Raw genomic sequence first — 17500 nt, forward strand, 5'->3', positions numbered from 1 at the left:
AACAAACAAACAGACAGCTGTTAACTCTTCTGTTTCTTCTCTCTGTCTCTCCACCTCTCTCTCTCCTCCTCTATATCTATCTCTCTCCTCCTCCTCCTCTCTCTCTCCTCTATATCTCTCTCTCCTCCATCTCTCTCTCCTCCATCTCTCTCTCCTCCTCTATATCTATCCCTATCCCTCTGTCTCCTTCTCCATCCCTCTCCCTCTCTCTCCTCCTCTATCCCTCTCCCTCCTTCTCTATATCTCTCTCTCCTCCTCTATATCTATCCCTCTCCCTCTCTCCTCCATCTCCCCCTCCATCTCTCTCTCCTCCTCTATATCTATCCCTCTCTCTCCTTCTCTATATCTCTCTCTCCTCCTCTATATCTATCCCTCTCCCTCTCTCCTCCATCTCTCTCCTTCCTCTCTGGGACAAAAGAACGAGTCTCTCACAGGATGAGCTAACGCTAGTTAGCTTGAGCTAACAGCTCTAACCTAAGAGTGAAGCAACGCGTCATGAACCGCTCTAAAGTGGAGTTATTGATTGGTTGTGGTTAGTTATGGTTAGTTATGGTTAGTTGTGGTTAGTTATTGGTTGGTTCCGTTGGTCGCAGAGCGGGCGCGTGCTTAGCGCTCGTATTGGAGGATTAACTCGTGAAAACTCGTTAAACCTCGTTAAACCTCGGGTTCCGGTTCTCACCGCTTCCCGCCGACATTCAGGTGGATGATGTCACCGCTCCTCGCGCTGCTGGACTTCATGTTCACGACAACACTTTCATCTTTTAACACGTTTTGGGATTAAATTCAGCTCGGCTCTTGTTTTCATCTCCACTTCCGGTCGCGAGGAGGCGGAGGGGCGGAGAGAAACCCCGTGGTGGATATCTGGAGCAGGGGGGAGGAGGGAAACCCCGTGGTGGATCTCTGGAGCAGGGGGGAGGAGGGAAACCCCGTAGTGGATCTCTGGAGCAGGGGGGAGGAGGGAAACCCCGTAGTGGATCTCTGGAGCAGGGGGGAGAATATATATATATATATATATTAATCTGGCGATCCTTTAAAGGCGTTAATTACTTGATCATGTGTTAACTGCATTTCTTTTTGTTTTTGCAGTGGGAGGGGCTTATCGCTTTAAATCTCTCCGTAGTTCAGACCTGGCGTCTCACGGCTCTCCCAGTCCGGCCCGCATAAGGTCAATCAAATATGAAAAATAAATAAATAAGATGAAGGCCATGAACGCATTACAGCGACGCTGCTTTCACTTTGAAGGCGCTTCATGTTGATGCTGCAGCCTCACCGACTGGCAGCGTGACCAAGTGAGTCTGACGTGAAGCTCGTATAGTTCTGTAGCTTCTGTTCTCAACCAGCAGCGCTGCTGCAAAGAGACGCTTCACACGCGCTCACAGGCGAGCAAATCCATTACAATGTACCTGCTGGTTCTACTTCCAGATTGAAAGTTAATCACAATGCTCAAAGCTGCTGACCCCGCGGTCTGATCCATGCAGAGCACTTTAAAGCAGCATCACTTCTGGATCTGGACTCTTCTCTCCAAGAGAAGAACTTTCCTCACATCACAAGATGTTCAAGACAACACAGGCTGGACTTTTACCAACGAGGAAGAAAAACTGAACTGAAAACATGAAAAGCACTTATTGCTTTGGTATGAAGTGAATTGTTGCAAGTGTTTTGGTGTGAACACAGTATTAAAGCTGAACCTTCCAGCTGCATCGTTCCTAAGAAAAAATCATCCTGAAAGTGATCTCTTCAAGACAGAACCGAAACCTTCTCAGTGTTTGCTGTGTGTCATCTTCTTTTACTCCCTTTTTAGTTTAGTTAGTTAGAAAGAGAGAGAGAGAGAGAGAGAGAGAGAGAGAGAGAGAGAGAGAGAGAGAGAGAGAGAGAGAGAGAGAGAGAGAGAGAGAGAGAGAGAGAGAGAGGGAGAGAGAGAGAGAGAGAGAGAGAGAGAGATTCCCTGTGTTGATGCTCTGGTACTCCCCCTCTCGCTCTCTCTCTGCTGTGAAAGAGAATGGGAGGAAGAGGTGAGGAAGAGGAGTCCAGCTGCGGGGAGGAAGATATCTGCCCAGGAGAGGAGGAAGTGGAGCATCTCTGAAACAGATGCGGAGAAGATCTTTGATCTCTTCAGATGTTAAAACCAGCTTCTGGTGCTAAATGGATCTCTGGAGCAGGGAGGAGGAGGGAAACCCTGTGGAGTGTGTGTGTGTGTATATATATATATATATATATATATATATATATATATATATATATATATATATATATATATATATATACATATATACGCAAAGCAAAGCAAAGAGAGAGCGAGAGGGGGAGTACCAGAGCATCAACACAGGGAATCTCTCTCCCTCTCTCCTCTCTCCCTCGCTCTTCTCTCCTTCTCTCTCTCCTCTCTCCTTCCCTCTCTCCCTCTCTCTCTCTCTCTTCTCTCCTTCTCTCTCTCCTCTCTCCCTCTCTCCCTCTTGTCCTCCTACCTCGTGACCTCCCCTCCTGGGTAACTATGAGAGGATCTGTGTCTGAACCTTTTCTCTCACTACTGCTGGGGTCCCTCAAGGCTCCGTCCTGGGTCCTCTCCTTTTCTCTCTGTACACCATCTCTCTCTCTCTCTCTCTCTCTCTCTCTCTCTCTCTCTCTCTCTCCCTCTCTCTCTCTCTCTCTCTCTCTCTCTCTCTCTCTCTCCCTCTCTCTCTCTCTCTCTCTCTCTCTCTCTCTCCCTCTCTCTCTCTCTCTCTCTCTCTCTCTCCCTCTCTCTCTCTCTCTCTCTCTCTCTCTCTCTCTCTCTCTCTCTCTCTCTCTCTCTCTCTCTCTCTCTCTCTCTAACTAACTAAACTAAAAAGGGAGTAAAAGAAGATGACACACAGCAAACACTGAGAAGGTTTCAGTTCTGTGTTGAAGAGACTTTCAGGATGATTTTTTCTTAGGAACGATGCAGCTGGAAGGTTCAGCTTTAATACTGTGTTCACACCAAAACACTTGCAAAAGTTTGCAACGCTTTTTTGCCTGATTTTACTCGCTCGACGTCATGTGATTCATTTTGCTTTTTCGCAAAACATTTCAGTGTTGAGCACATTTTTGCGCATATTCGCAACTTTTTTTTCTTTGGGTGTGAACACGGCATGACCCACATCACAGCCCAACATGTGAACATCCTCTCTTCAAAGGTTGACTTTCATAAAGTCAAGCAGAAAACAGTTATAAAGGGTTTAGAACAGAGAACATTCAGGCGAGGACTCATTGGGGTCCAATAGCCCATAATAGACCCAATGGACCCATTGGGTCTATTGGGCCCCAATAGACCCAATAGACCCAATGGGTCCTTTGGTTCTATTGGGCCCCAATGGGTCCAATGGGTCCATTGGGTCTATTGGGTCTATTGGGCTCCAATAGACCCCATAGACCCAATGGGTCCTTTGGTTCTATTGGGCCAGAATGGGTCCAATGGGTCCAATGGGTCCTTTGGTTCTATTGGGCCCCAATGTACATTCCTATATTCCACGTGTCTGTTACTAATGGTCTTCAATACATCCAAACACAGAGGTGTTGGGCTTTTTCCCCATCAAACAAGCTTTGATTTACAGTTTTTACAACAATTAGTTTTAAGAGGTTTTAAATGTCTCTTAAAGCACTTTGTAGTTTAACTTTATTCATTCTTGTTGTCCTGAGTTTGTACTCATGGTTGAATGCACTTATTGTAACTTTGGATAAAATCGTCATCTAAATGAGAGAGGAAGGGAAATAGAGAGAGAGAGAGAGAGAGAGAGAGAGAGAGAGAGAGAGAGAGAGAGAGAGAGAGAGAGGGAGAGAGAGAGAGAGAGAGAGAGAGAGAGAGAGAGAGAGAGAGAGAGAGAGGGAGAGAGAGGGAGGGGCAGAAACAAAGAGGAAGTGAAGCTCCCTTAAAGACGCTGATCTCAAACACTGAGTTCTACTTGAAGAGAGACGACGTCTGTTTGGACCTGAAAGAGAGAGAGAAGGTGAGAGACTACTGCGGGGATGAAGGGAGAGAGAGATGGAGTGAGAAAGAGAGAGAAGGTGAGACAGAAAGAGAGAGAGAAGGTGAGACAGAAAGAGAGAGAGAAGGTGAGACAAAAAGAGAGAGAGAGAAGGTGAGACAGAAAGAGAGAGAGAAGGTGAGACAGAACGAGAGAGAGAAGGTGAGACAGAAAGAGAGAGAGAAGGTGAGACAGAACGAGAGAGAGAAGGTGAGACAGAAAGAGAGAGAGAAGGTGAGACAGAAAGAGAGAGAGAAATGTGTAAAGATAAACTGTAAAATCCAAAAGCAGCAAATGAAACATGTAGAAAGATTCAGACTTCATTTATTTTGATTTACTTTTATTGCTGAAACCGAATGTTTTCATTCTAAATTCATCTTTGATACCAGATAAATATTAACATTAATAATAACAATAATAATCTTCAGGACATGAGATAACTAACCAGAGGGAGTCACATCTGAAGATATGATGAATAAGCGATGATGTCATCAGCGTAGAACTTCACAAAAGCTTAAAGAAACAGTACAACGCTATTATTATTATTATTATTATTATTATTATTATTATTATTATTATTATTATTATTATTATTATTAGTTTTATTTATAGTATTCTGCTCCCTTCGTTCCTCTGAACATCTAATTCATGTTTTCATCACTTCTTTAATTCATAAGAAATATAAAAACTTATAGAAGAAGAAAAGATTGAGAGAATACTAGAAAAGTATTGAGCATGTTATAGGATAAAGTATGACATGATACTATGTATGATTACTATAATACAGTATAATACTTGTGTATTAGTACTACTCTGCTGAAGGAGTACTTTATAGTGATACTGCTGTATTACTATAAAGTACTTCAGGTACATGCTGTGAGCTTGGAGCACACAACCCTCTGACGAGACGTTCATCACGACTCAGAACACGTTGCATCACTTCCTGTGAGACAAGGAGACAAGGGGAAAGGGAACAAGAGAGTAGAGGAGACAAGGAGGAGAGACAAGGACACGTCTTAAGTCCTTAAAACTGTCAGAGTGAGCGTCCTATAGAAGTGTCCTTACAGACTCACTCTATGTCCTTATGTCCTTACGTCCTTCTGTCCTTCTGTCCTTACATCCTTCTGTCCTTACATCCTTCTGTCCTTACATCCTTCTGTCCTTCTGTCTCCATGTCCTTACAACAAAGTACTTCATGTCAGCGTTAGACATCCGGGGTACTAATAGCAGGTAGCCTGTGGAGGCCTGGTGTCTTCCTCCTCCTCCTCTTCCTCCTCCTCTTCCTCCTCTAGCAGGAAGTGATGATCAGAGCAGGACGCGTGTTATTTGTTCTGGTGTCTCTCAGCAGGACTCCATTGTTTCCATGTGGAGGTTCATAATAATCATAATAATAATAACGAGTAAGAAGAAGAATGACCGAGTTCATGGAGTTCTTCTTCTTCTTCTTCTTCTTCTTCTTCTTCTCCTTCTTCTCTTCTTCTTCTTCTTCTTCTTCTTCTTCTCCTTCTCCTTCTCCTTCTTCTTCTTCTTCTTCTTCTTCTTCTTCTTCTTCTTCTTCTTCTCCTTCTCTTCTTCTTCTTCTTCTTCTTCTTCTTCTTCTTCTTCTTCTTCTTCTCCTTCTTCTTCTTCTTCTTCTTCTTCTTCTTCTTCTTCTTCTTCTTCTTCTTCTCCTGATGAATCATAATTTAACTTGTATTATTTAGTGCAGCTCCATGTGAGTAAATGATGAAGTTTAAATAAAAGTTGGAGCATATTTTAAGGTCAAAGTGTTGTTAATATCTAAAGTGATTTGATTGGTTCCTGATCATCTCTGCAGCATGGATCCCCTGAACTCCTCCCACTTCTCCAGCAACCAATCAGACCTGGGCAGCGTCTTCACGCACCAGGTGCTGCCGCCGCCCCACCTGCTGATCTTCCTCATGTCCTTATCTCCTCATGTCCTTCTGTCCTTAAGTCCTCCTCATGTCCTTATCTCCTCATGTCCTTCTGTCCTTAGGTCCTTATCTCCTCATGTCCTTCTGTCCTTAAGTCCTTATCTCCTCATGTCCTTATCTCCTCATGTCCTTCTGTCCTTAGGTCCTTATCTCCTCATGTCCTTCTGTCCTTAGGTCCTTATCTCCTCATGTCCTTCTGTCCTTAGGTCCTTATCTCCTCATGTCCTTCTGTCCTTAGGTCCTTATCTCCTCATGTCCTTGTGTCCTTAGGTCCTTATCTTCTCATGTCCTTCTGTTTACGTCCTTACATCAATATGTCATTCTGTCCTTGTGTCCTTATATCCTTCTTTCCTCATGTCCTGACGTCCTTCCGTCCTCAGTCCTTCTGCCCTTACATCCTCACGACCTCATGTCCTTACGTCCTTCTGTTCTTATGTCGTTCGGCCGTTCTGTCCTTACTTCCTTCTTTTATTACGCCCTTCCGTCCTTCTGTCCTTCTGCCCTCACAGCCTCACATCCTTGTGTCCTCGTGTCCTACCCTCCAGGTGCTGCCTCCGCTCTACCTGCTGATCTTCGTGGTGGGCTCGGTTCTGAACGGCGTGGCGGCCTGGATCTTCTTCCGGGTGCCCAGCGACTCGGGCCTGGTGGTGTACCTGAAGAACATGGTGGTGGCCGACCTGCTGATGCTCGCCTCCTTCCCCTTCCGGCCGGCGGCGGAGCTGGGCCTCGGCGGCTGGCGCGTCCACGTGGTGATCTGCCGCTACAGCTCCGTGCTCTTCTACTCCTCCATGTACGCGGGCGTCCTGTTCATGGGCCTCATCAGCCTGGAGCGCTACGTGAGGATCGTGAGGCCGTCCTGCCGCGCGGGCGCCGGCGCTGCAGAGCGTGCCGGCGGCCCGAGGCCTGGCGCTGCTCGCCTGGGGCCTGCTGCTGTTCGCCGCGCTGCCCAACGTGCTGCTGACCAGCCGGCCGGCGGCGGGCGCGGCGGCGGCGCGGCGGTGCATGCAGCTGAAGACGGCGCTGGGCGTGCAGTGGCACGGCGCCTCCACGCTGTTCAACGTGGGCCTGTTCTGGGCCACGCTGCTGCTGCTGCTCTGCTGCTACGCCGCCATCGCGCACCACGTGTACCAGTCCTACCGCCGCGTGAGGACGGACCACACCCACGTGTGCAGGAGGTCCGCTTCCGTCCTCGTGTCCTTGTGTCCTTATGTCCTTACGTCCTTGTGTCCTAATGTATTTATGTCCTCATATCCTTGTGTCCTTACGTCCTCATGATCTAATGTCCTAATGTCCTTCCCTCTTTGTGTCCTTATGTCCTTACATCCTTACGTCCTTGCATCCTTACATCCTTCTGTTCTTAAATCCTTGCATCCTTGCATCCTTACATCCTTGTATCCTTGCATCTTTCTGTCCTTACATCATTGCATCCTTCTGTTCTTACGTCCTTGCATCCTTGCATCCTTACATCCTTGCATCCTGTATCTTTACATCCTTGCATCCTTGCATCCTTACGTCGTTGCCTCCTTCTGTGCTTACATCCTTACATCCTTGCATCCTAGCCTCCTCACCTCCTTGCCTCCTCTCCTCAGGTCGGGCCGCAGCATCTTCAGCCTGCTGGCCGTCTTCCTGCTGTGCTTCGTGCCGTACCACGCCTGCCGCGTGCCCTACACGCTCAGCCAGATGCCGGCGTCCGGCTTCAGCGGCGAGCGGCGCTTCCTGCTGTTCCAGCTGAAGGAGGGGACGCTCTTCCTCGCCGCGCTCAACGTCTGCCTGGACCCCGTCGTCTACTTCCTCATGTGCCGCAGCTTCAGGGAGTCGCTGCTGCGCAAGCTGCAGAGGAGACGAGGCCAGGAGGCCAGGAGAGGAGACGAGGAGACCAGGAGGTCGCTGACCACGGCTCAGAGCCTGAGTCACCTTTAAGGAGGAGGGGGAGGGGAGAGGAGACGAGGAGAGGAGGAGAGGACACCAGGAGACCAGGAGGTCCCTGACCACGGGCCAGAGCCTGAGTCACCTCTAGGGGGGGCGGGGCTAAAGGGACAAAGACAGGAAACAAGAAGAGGGCGCAAGAGATGAAATAAGGAGACGAGATGAGGAAACCGGAGAGGAGACAAGGAGAGGAGAGGACAGACTGCAGTGTCCTTAACATTGTAGGAATCTCTTAAAGTCTACAAAATAACAGATGTCAGTGAACGCACCACCTCTTGGTGTTTCTAGAGAATTAAATAACTACATGAAGTGAATTTAAATATTAGGTTCACCGTGATGTCATCGTGATGTCATCATGATGTCATCATGGCTTCATCGTGATGTAAAAGAAGATGAATAAATATTTAATAACACTTCCCTGTCAGTGTGTTCATTGAAGCGGCAGCAGGAAGTGGCTCGCGGCAGCAGAAGTGGCTCGCGGCAGCAGGAAGTGGCTCGTGTGGAAGTGAGAGCGGACGCTGATGACTCGGCATCAGACCGCCGCATCACGCTGCTTTCAGGGAATTCAGCTGAGTCGGTTTCTGCGGCTTCTCACGAGTCACTTTTCTCTTGTGCTGCTGGACTTTAATAACTTTCATATTTTAATGTTTTAAAGTTATAATTCCTCAAACCAGAAGAAAGATTTAAAGCTTTTGATGATAAAATATTATGTAACAAAAACAAATGAGTCTTATTTAATATTCTCTAGTAAACTATAAGATAATTAAATAGAATGTACCTCATTATACTACAACATACTGAAGTATAATTACTATTACACAGTATTCTATAACAAAATAAAATGTACTACATAATAATTTATATAATGTTATCGTACATACAACATAGTATAATAAAATAATATATAATTAAATATAATATAGTAAAACATACTATAGAATAATATTGTGTGTTGTCTTCAGTGTTTTTATATATTTATTGTTCATTAACTATCGTATTGAAACTCTTTCTGATGGAGCAGCGTCTCTCTGGCGCTCACAGGGCTTTTATTCTGAAGGTTTTCATGTAGTGACGCACTGACACCACCAGAGGGCAGCGGACACACAGCGGGATGACGACACGGCTCTAATGAAGATTTAAAAGCTCGTGTTATGTGCGTCATGAATAAAGATCTCGAGGCAAACCTTCAAGATGAAGATACAACCTCTCCGAGCTCTTCCTCCTCTTCTCTTATATGTTTGTCTGTTTATATGTTATTGTTTATATATTTGTATCTTCAATTATTCAATTGTTCAAAATGTTTAATCTGCACAAAAACGTGTTTTTTTAGGAGTTTAAACATTTTAAACATTAAAGAACAAAAGTGTGTGTGTGTGTGTATTTGCATGTGTGTGTGTGTGTGTGTGTGTGTGTGTGTGTGTGTGCGTGTGTGTGTGTGTGTGTATTTGCATGTGTGTGTGTGTGTGTGTGTGTGTTTGTGTGCGTGTGTGTGTGTGTGTGTATTTGCATGTGTGTGTGTGTGTGTGTGCGTGTGTGTGTGTGTGTGCGTGTGTGTGTGTGTGTGCGTGTGTGTGTGTGTGTGTGTGTGTGTGTGTGTGTGCGTGTGTGTGTGTGTGTGTGTGCGTGTGTGTGTGTGTGTGTGTGTGTGTGTGTGTGTGTGTGTGTGTGTGCGTGTGTGTGTGTGCGTCACCTCTACATCTCTCCTCCGTCTCGCTGCAGGAAGTCGTTTCATTTCCCTTCAGAGCTTCACACACGCAGGTGAGTACTTCAGGTACCTCGTTGTACTTCGACTGCAGTATTTTACTCCTGTGTTGTACTCGATGTGTCACAAACTAAGAAGTGTTCACAAACATGTGTGTTTACGGAGTCCTTTTTTTGTTTATTTTTACTTTATTTAAGTAGAACTTTTCTGTTTTCGTTTCCTTTTCCGCAGATCTTCTGATCTTCTGCGTTCAAACTCTTCCAGTCGTCTGGATCATGAGCGAGCTCCGCGGCGCCGCGGCGTCCTCGAGCCTCAACCTGACCAACGGCAGCGGCCCGCCCAGCTGCGACCGGGTCGAGGCCTCGGCCCACGTCTTCTTCCTGCTGGTCTATTCGCTGGTGTTTCTGGTGAGTGCGGTGACCTCGACCCTGACCACAACCCCGACCCCGACCACAACCCCGACCCGGCGGCCGCCGGGCGGTCGTTAAGCGCCTCCGTCTCGTCCTCAGGTGGGTCTGTTCCTCAACGGCTTCACGCTGAAGGTTTACTTCTGCCGGGCTCGGCGGCCGGCGTCCAGCAGCGTGATCGTCTACCTGAAGAACCTGGCGGCCGCCGACTTCCTGGTCAGCCTCTGCCTGCCCCGTCCGGATCGCCAACTACGGCGGCGGCCCCGGTGCCGTCCGGAAGGTCTACTGCAACTTTGGCGCCGCCACCTTCTACCTGAACATGTACGCCAGCATCCTGTTCATGGGCTACATCGCAGCCAACAGGTGGGACCAGATCCTTCACGCCGAGAGCTCACCTGTCAGATTGACACCACACTCGACTATGCTACGCTAAACATGAAGAGACAGCGAGCAGCTGGTTAGCTTAGCTTAGCATAGAATTTAGACGTGCCTCATCTTCTTGCATTCTGGAACACACACTGCTCACGTTTCACAGGTTTCTGCAAACTCTCCTCACAGTGAAGCCTCATCACTGGTAACCATGTTTGCATCTGAACAGAATCTCTGTTTCTGCTTCACGGACATGATCACCACCAACATTTGTTTAAACTTTTAGAAAATAGGGAAGTGAATAATATGCTAATATCTTGAAGGCAACACACAGGGTTCTGAAACAAATCGTCCACCAACAATACACATATTGTACCGAGTGCTGGACTCGTATGTAAAGCAGCCGATAACGCGGACCTTTCTCTGTCTGCAGATACTGCAGGAAGCTTTATGAAGCTCTATGATGCTTTATGATGCTCTATGATGCTTTATGTTGCTTTATGTAGCTTTATGTTGCTTTATGTAGCTTTATGTTCCTTTATGATGCTTGATGATGCTTTATGATGCTTTATGATGCTCCATGTTGCAGTCAGGACGCTTCATGTTGCACAGCAGCTGTTATGAATCTTCCTCATGCAGAGCTGCTGGCTTTAGATCGATCAGTGGAAACTATTTCAGACCACGTCTGGTTTCATGTGTGAGGTTCCATGTTACATAGAAACACAAACATGAACTCTTTTTTAACTGCGTGTTAAAATGCAGAACCCACCACAGCGACCAGAGCGCGACAAAGAGGAAGCAGGCCGGGTCCGTTGTGGTGATCTCACGAGCCTCGAACTCAACGCCTTCTGCTCCAAAGATGAACATCTAGACGATGAAGATGTTTTTAGGGTCTAGAGGTCTGAGGGTCCGACCTGATTTCTGCCTCCTTCCTGCAGGTATCTGAAGATCGTCCGTCCTTTAGGAAATCACGTCCTGCAGACGGTGCGCGCCGCCCACGTGGTCTCCGGCGTGACGTGGGTTCTCCTCCTGGTGACCACAGGCAGCTACGCTGCCGTGTCGCTGCTCACCGAGCCGGCGCCATCGCCGCCGGCCTCCGCCCCCGGCGCTCCGAGCTGCGACGCCCTGCGCGGCGCGGCGCTCGGCCTCTTCTACAAGGCGGTGCACTGCGCCTCCGCCGCCGCCTTCCTGCTGGTGCTGGGCTCGCTGCTCTTCTTCTACCGCGCCGTCTCCCGCCGGCTGGCGTCGGCCCAGCGGAGCCGGCCGGCGGCGGCGCGCGGGTCCGACAGGAAGCTAGCCAAGTCGCGCAGGAACATGCGGGCGCTGGTGGGCGTGTTCTGCGTGTGCTTCGTGCCGTACCACCTGGTGCGCCTGCCCTACGCCTTCCTGGGGGGGCGGTGCCGGTGGAGCCGCGCCTTCTTCTACCTGAAGGAGCTGACGGTCATGGTGTCGGTGCTCAACGTGTGCCTGGACCCGCTCATCTACTTCCTCTTCTGCAAGGCCTTCCGGGCCCAGATGAGCCCGAGGAGGCCGGCGCCGGCGCCGCCGGGCGCCCGCAGGAGCAGCGACGGCTGGCTGAGCGCCGCCAGGAAGACGTCGCTCTCCGCCGACGCCAAGCACCTTCAACAAGAACTAAAGTTATGTGTTTCAAATGAAACATGAAGTGAACGGGCAGCGCGTGCAGCGCGTCATCCTGTGCTTCGGCCAGCAGGCGGCAGCAGAGCGTTTAACATGACGATGAATATTTAATGATAACAATAATAAACTCACAGAAAAAAAAAGTGACTTCAAGTAAAGAGATTCAGTTGTAATCTGTAATTATAATAATCATAATAATCATGTTTTAGTAGATTAACAATCCTGTAGATAAATAAAGCCGTCAGATAAATGTACTGTAGTACAGTAAAAATACAACATGTACCTCTGAGCTGTACAGTAAAAAGTACAATTGAAAATTGACACAAGTACTTCAACAGTGTACTCCCGTATGGTACTTGATGACGCGACCCTAACCCTGACAGGTGAAGGTGTTTCCTGTCTGGACGGAGCTCGGCTAGCAGTTTCCCTCCGTTTCCAGTCTTTGTGCTAAGCTAAGCTAAACACACACTAGTGTCGTAGCTTCAGCCTCACCGGACCATCCAATAGGAAACATGTAGTGTGTGTGTGTGTGTGTGTGTGTGTGTGTGTGTGTGTGTGTGTGTGTGTGTGTGTGTGTGTGTGTGTGTGTGTGTTCGTGTGTGTTTTGTTCTGTAATAAAAACAACTAGGAAAGATAAAATAACACAAAAGTAAAATTGGACGAGTGTTTCCTGTGACATCACTTCCTGTCTGTCGGCAACATGGACGTCAAGTCTGACACACAAACATCTCAGGAATGTTCCATCAGCACTTTAATGTCTCACACTCGCTTTAGAAAATGACCTCTGAGTCACTGAGAACCTGCTGCTCCGTCTGTGTCTGAAGTAGTACTGTGGTATTTATTCCACCACAACAAGTACCGAAAAGACATGGTGTGTGTGTGTGTGTGTGTGTGTGTGTGTGTGTGTTTCTGAGGAGGTTGTATTTCTGTTCCCACGGCACCGTGCGACCTCCATCTCTTCCTCTCTCGCTCTATAAATGGTTCGTCTGCTGGAGAGAGAGAGAGAGAGAGAGAGAGAGAGAGAGAGAGAGGGGGGGGGGGGGGGGAGAAAAGGGATATTGAGGTTAGCTTAGCATAAACAGTGGCAGCAGCTAGCCGTCAGGTTTCACATTCAGACTAAAACAGAAGTCTTTCTTTAGAAATATTAAACTTTAATCTCGTTGTTTGAGGTAAATATCATGAAGATATTTACCTCCATCGAAAGCAAAGAGAAGTGATACTAGTACTCATATATACTAGTACTCATATTCAATGTACTACTAACATGTACACCAGTACAATCATTTCTACTAGTAATACCTTGTACCAGTACTTTGTGTTGCAAAGATGATGTCAGTGATGACTAGTGTCTCAGGGCCCCGGTGTGTGTGTGTGTGTGTGTGTGTGTGTGTGTGTGTGTGTGTGTTCCATATCTGAGAAGTGAGCTAATATCAGAGTCTTCAGGGTCTAATTTTAGAGTAGTGTGTTTCATTGCAACACAGATGACACACTATGTTACACTACACTAGGAAGGAGGAAGGAGGAAGGAGAGAAGGAGAGAAGGAGGTCAGGAAGGTTGTTCTGGTGAAGGAAGTAAGAGACTTGTTAAAGACACCTGAGATTGTACTCAGATCAGATCTGCAGTAGAAGTACTCTTACAGTAAAAGTACTCTTACAGTAGAAGTACTCTTACAGTAGAAGTACTCTTACAGTAGAAGTACCTCCTCCTCCCTGCAGACTCATTCCACATTCCAGCAGGTCTGGAGCTTTTCGTCGCTCCGCCGTCGGTTTCTCAGAGAGCCGCTAATGACACGGCACGCCGAGCCAAGATGGCCGCCGCCGTGTCATTAGCAGTGGAAATGTGGTCGCTTATTAGAGATGGAATATCAATGCACACGGTGACTTCACTGAGGAGGGGGAGGATGAGGAGGAAGAGGAGGAGGAGGAAGACATCGAGAGAGTCATTTATATAGACTTCTATACAACCAGAGGAGTCGCCCCCTGGTGGTCAGGAGAGAGAATGCAGCTTTAACACATGAAGCATAGACTTCTATACAACCAGAGGAGTCGCCCCCTGGTGGTCAGGAGAGAGAATGCAGCTTTAACACATGAAGCATAGACTTCTATACAACCAGAGGAGTCGCCCCCTGGTGGTCAGGAGAGAGAATGCAGCTTTAACACATGAAGCAGAGACTTCTATACAACCAGAGGAGTCGCCCCCTGGTGGTCAGGAGAGAGAATGCAGCTTTAACACATGAAGCATAGACTTCTATACAACCAGAGGAGTCGCCCCCTGGTGGTCAGGAGAGAGAATGCAGCTTTCATGCAACAGGAAGTCAATGATGATCGTTTTATCTGGTACTCAGTACAAACCATCACCACCAGACTGACATGTCGATGGTTCGTGTTTGACTTTTGACTCACACACACAGACACACACAAAGACACACACACACACACATACACACACACACACACACACACACACACACACACACACACACACACATATGAGCGTAATTGTCTAGAAGAAAGGGAGTTGAGGAATGTCTGAGTTTGAAATAACATTATCAGGAGCTCAACATTTCAAGCTCACCAGCTCTGTTTACCCTGTGTGTGTGTGTGTGTGTGTGTGTGTGTGTGTGTGTGTGTGTGTGTGTGTGTGTGTGTGTGTGTGTGTGTGTGTGTGTGTGTGTGTGTGTGTGTGTGTGTTTGTATGAGTATGTGTGTTTACCTCAGGTTGTGTTTGTCCAGTATAAAGCTCCCACTGGTCCAGACTGGTGAAATGGTTGCTTAGAAGGAACAGATGTGGTCAGGAATGTCCCTCTGAGTGTGTGTGTGTGTGTGTGTGTGTGTGTGTGTGTGTGTGTGTGTGTGTGTGTGTGTGTGTGTGTGTGTGTGTATATATATATATATATATATATATATATATATATATATATATATATATATATAGTATATATATATGTATATATATATACATACATGTATATATATACATATATATATACATGTATGTATATATATATACATACATGTATATATATACATATATATATACATGTATGTATATATATATATATATATATATATATATATATATATATATATATATATATATATATATGTATATATATATATGTTTCTTAGAAATGTTTTGTTCTCCTGTGAACAGCTGGAGTCTCTCTCTCTCTCTCTGTCTCTCTCTCTCTCTTTCTTTCTCTCTCTCTCTCTCTCTCTCTCTCTCTCTCTCTCTCTCTCTCTCTCTCTCTCTCTCTCTACTAGAGGATCAGAGGATCCTCCAGCGGGTCTCAACCCTGAAGCTGCTCCTCTTCTCTCGGTTCTAACCCTTTTTCACCCTTTTCCCGGACTGGTCACGTGACAGATGTTGGAGTCTCTCTCTCTTCTTTTGGTGCGTAAAACAAAGTCGACCAAGTAGAGAGAGAGAGAGAGAGAGAGAGAGAGAGAGAGAGAGAGAGAGAGACAGAGAGAGAGACAGAGAGTGTGTTCTGGTTGTGTTCTGGTTTCAATGCGACCGGAGCGCCGGTGGAGCAGCGGGAGAGAGGACCGGGACAGACCGGGAGAAACCGGGAGAAAGGACCGGGAGAGACCGGGACAGACCGGGAGAAAGGACCGGGAGAGACCGGGACAGACCGGGAGAAAGGACCGGGAGAGACCGGGACAGACCGCGCGTCCAGCGGGTCTGCAGCTGGACGCGCGTGTCTCAGAGGTACTCTCACTCTTTTACTCACTCTCTTCTTTCTCTTCTTTCTCTTCTCTTCTCTTTTCTCTCTCTTCTTCCTCTCTGCCGTGCAGCAGATCGAGGTCACGTCTGACACCCCTCCAAAATAAGACGACACATAACATGACATTTAAATACTAATAAAATTAATCAACTTCATAAAATGCTTTTCACAATAAGAGCGTTGGCCCTGCTGTGATGCGCATCGCCGCCTGAAGGGGGCGCTCCTGCTCTCATGGTATTATTATATATTATACACTAAACTTTAACCTCATTAAGCAGCAGCTGTGTTGAGAGTACTTTTACCTGAGTACTCTTTAAAGTACACGGACTTCACAAAGTATTTGCATTTCTTTACACTGCATCTCAAAGTACCTGTTGTACTTTTTACTTTTTACTAGCTTCTTTCAGCTGCAACATAGAAGTCATTGAATGCTTCAATGATGAGAATACATAGAATTCTACATAAAGAGTACTTTAAAGTACTTTAACTGTACTTCTACTGAGTGTCAAAAGTACTTCTTCCACTTCAGAGTGTACACTGCTCGAGGCCGCATCAGTTGAACTGAATCACGTTGAGGTTTCTCTCTCGGAGGGTTGGGGGCGGAGTCGATGAAGGGATCTGAGCCCATGTCGCTTTGCAGCTTTTGTCAAAAAAAAAACTCTTTTAAAAACAACATGGTGATGTCACTATTATGGGATGGACCACATTAAACACATCTTCACACAACCCCACCAACACAGACTCACATCAAAAGTGGATTCATAATTTGTGTGTGTGTGTGTTTTTAAAGAGTCACATGTTCAGCAGGAGCCAATGGGCTGCAGACAGGAAGTCACATGACACATTGTTGCAAATGAGAATAAATCATGTTTAAATAATGTTTGATCCTTTCACAGAGACTCTGTGGCGCAATGGACAGTGTGTTGCACTTCTAGTTAGGCTCTAAGAAAACAATTCAAAGGTTGTGGGTTCGAGTCCCACCAGAGTTGAAGTTTAGATACCTGATTTAATCTAGAAAAAAAAAATCTATGGAGGACCTCGAAACTCCGAGAGATCTTGTTTGAATTTCTCCCTTCATGCAGAAATAATGAATTTACCAGGACATAAGCCGGGAGGTTTTTTGTTTGAGTCCCACCAAAGTCGAGTTTTACAGACAGCATTTTGTAAAATGTGTTGCAAATTAGAATATTACCTTCATTCTTGTTTTTAAACAATTTTTTGTTCTCTCACAGAGACTCTGTAGCGCAATGGACAGAGCATTGGACTTCTAGTTAGGCTCTAAGAAAGTAATTCAAAGGTTGTGGGTTCGAGTCCCATCAGAGTTGACATTTAGATACTTGATTTCATAAAGAAAAAAATCAAAAGAAGACCTTGAAACTTGAGAGAGCTGATTTGAATTTCTCCTTTCATTCTGAAATAATGAATTTGCCAGTAGATAAGCTGAAAGGTATTTTGTTTGAGTCCCACCAAAGTCGACTTTTACAGGCAGCATTTTGTAAAATGTGTTGCAGAGCAGAATTTTAACATCATTCTTTTTTTTAAACAATGTTTTGTTCTCTCACAATGACTCTGTAGCGCAATGGACAGAGCGTTGGACTTCTAGTTAGGCTCTAAGAAAGCAATTCAAAGGTTGTGGGTTCGAGTCCCACCAGAGTTGACATTTAGATACTTGATTTAATCAAGAAAAAAAATCAGTATAGAGGACCTCCAAACTTGAGAGATCTTGTTTGAATTTCTCCCTTCATGCTGAAATAATGGATTTACCATCAGATAAGCTGAGAGGTTTTTGGTTTGAGTCCCACCACCAAAGTCGAGTTTT

At 46.3% G+C, this 17500-nt stretch overlaps 2 protein-coding genes, 1 non-coding gene and 1 pseudogene across 4 annotated transcripts in view; 3 read left to right on the top strand and 1 right to left on the bottom strand.

Annotated features, from left to right (window-relative positions):
• LOC137791106 (SH3KBP1-binding protein 1-like) overlaps positions 1–816 on the bottom strand; it is a 9556-nt gene extending 8740 nt beyond the window's left edge. Inside the window, exon 1 of the mRNA XM_068585820.1 lies at positions 680–816. Within this exon, the coding sequence (XP_068441921.1) occupies positions 680–738 (59 nt within the window). The 5' untranslated portion in view covers positions 739–816. The remainder of the gene's footprint in view (positions 1–679) is intronic.
• A 3100-nt stretch (positions 817–3916) lies between these two features.
• LOC137791107 (uncharacterized) lies at positions 3917–11980 on the top strand (annotated as a pseudogene).
• Positions 11981–15491: 3511 nt separating this feature from the next.
• plekhg2 (pleckstrin homology domain containing, family G (with RhoGef domain) member 2) overlaps positions 15492–17500 on the top strand; it is a 32775-nt gene continuing 30766 nt past the window's right edge. For both annotated transcript variants that reach the window (XM_068585322.1, XM_068585323.1), the window contains exon 1: positions 15492–15665. The gene's annotated coding sequence lies outside the window, so the exon portion shown is untranslated. The remainder of the gene's footprint in view (positions 15666–17500) is intronic.
• On the top strand, positions 17247–17338 carry trnar-ucu (transfer RNA arginine (anticodon UCU)). The gene is given in 2 exon segments: positions 17247–17283; positions 17303–17338. It is a non-coding gene; the product is annotated as a tRNA-Arg (tRNA).

Source organism: Clinocottus analis, unplaced genomic scaffold, assembly GCF_023055335.1.
Source record: "Clinocottus analis isolate CAN_PGR_092001 unplaced genomic scaffold, fCliAna1.0.p SCAF_2, whole genome shotgun sequence".
NCBI classification, from domain to species: Eukaryota; Metazoa; Chordata; class Actinopteri; order Perciformes; family Cottidae; genus Clinocottus; species Clinocottus analis.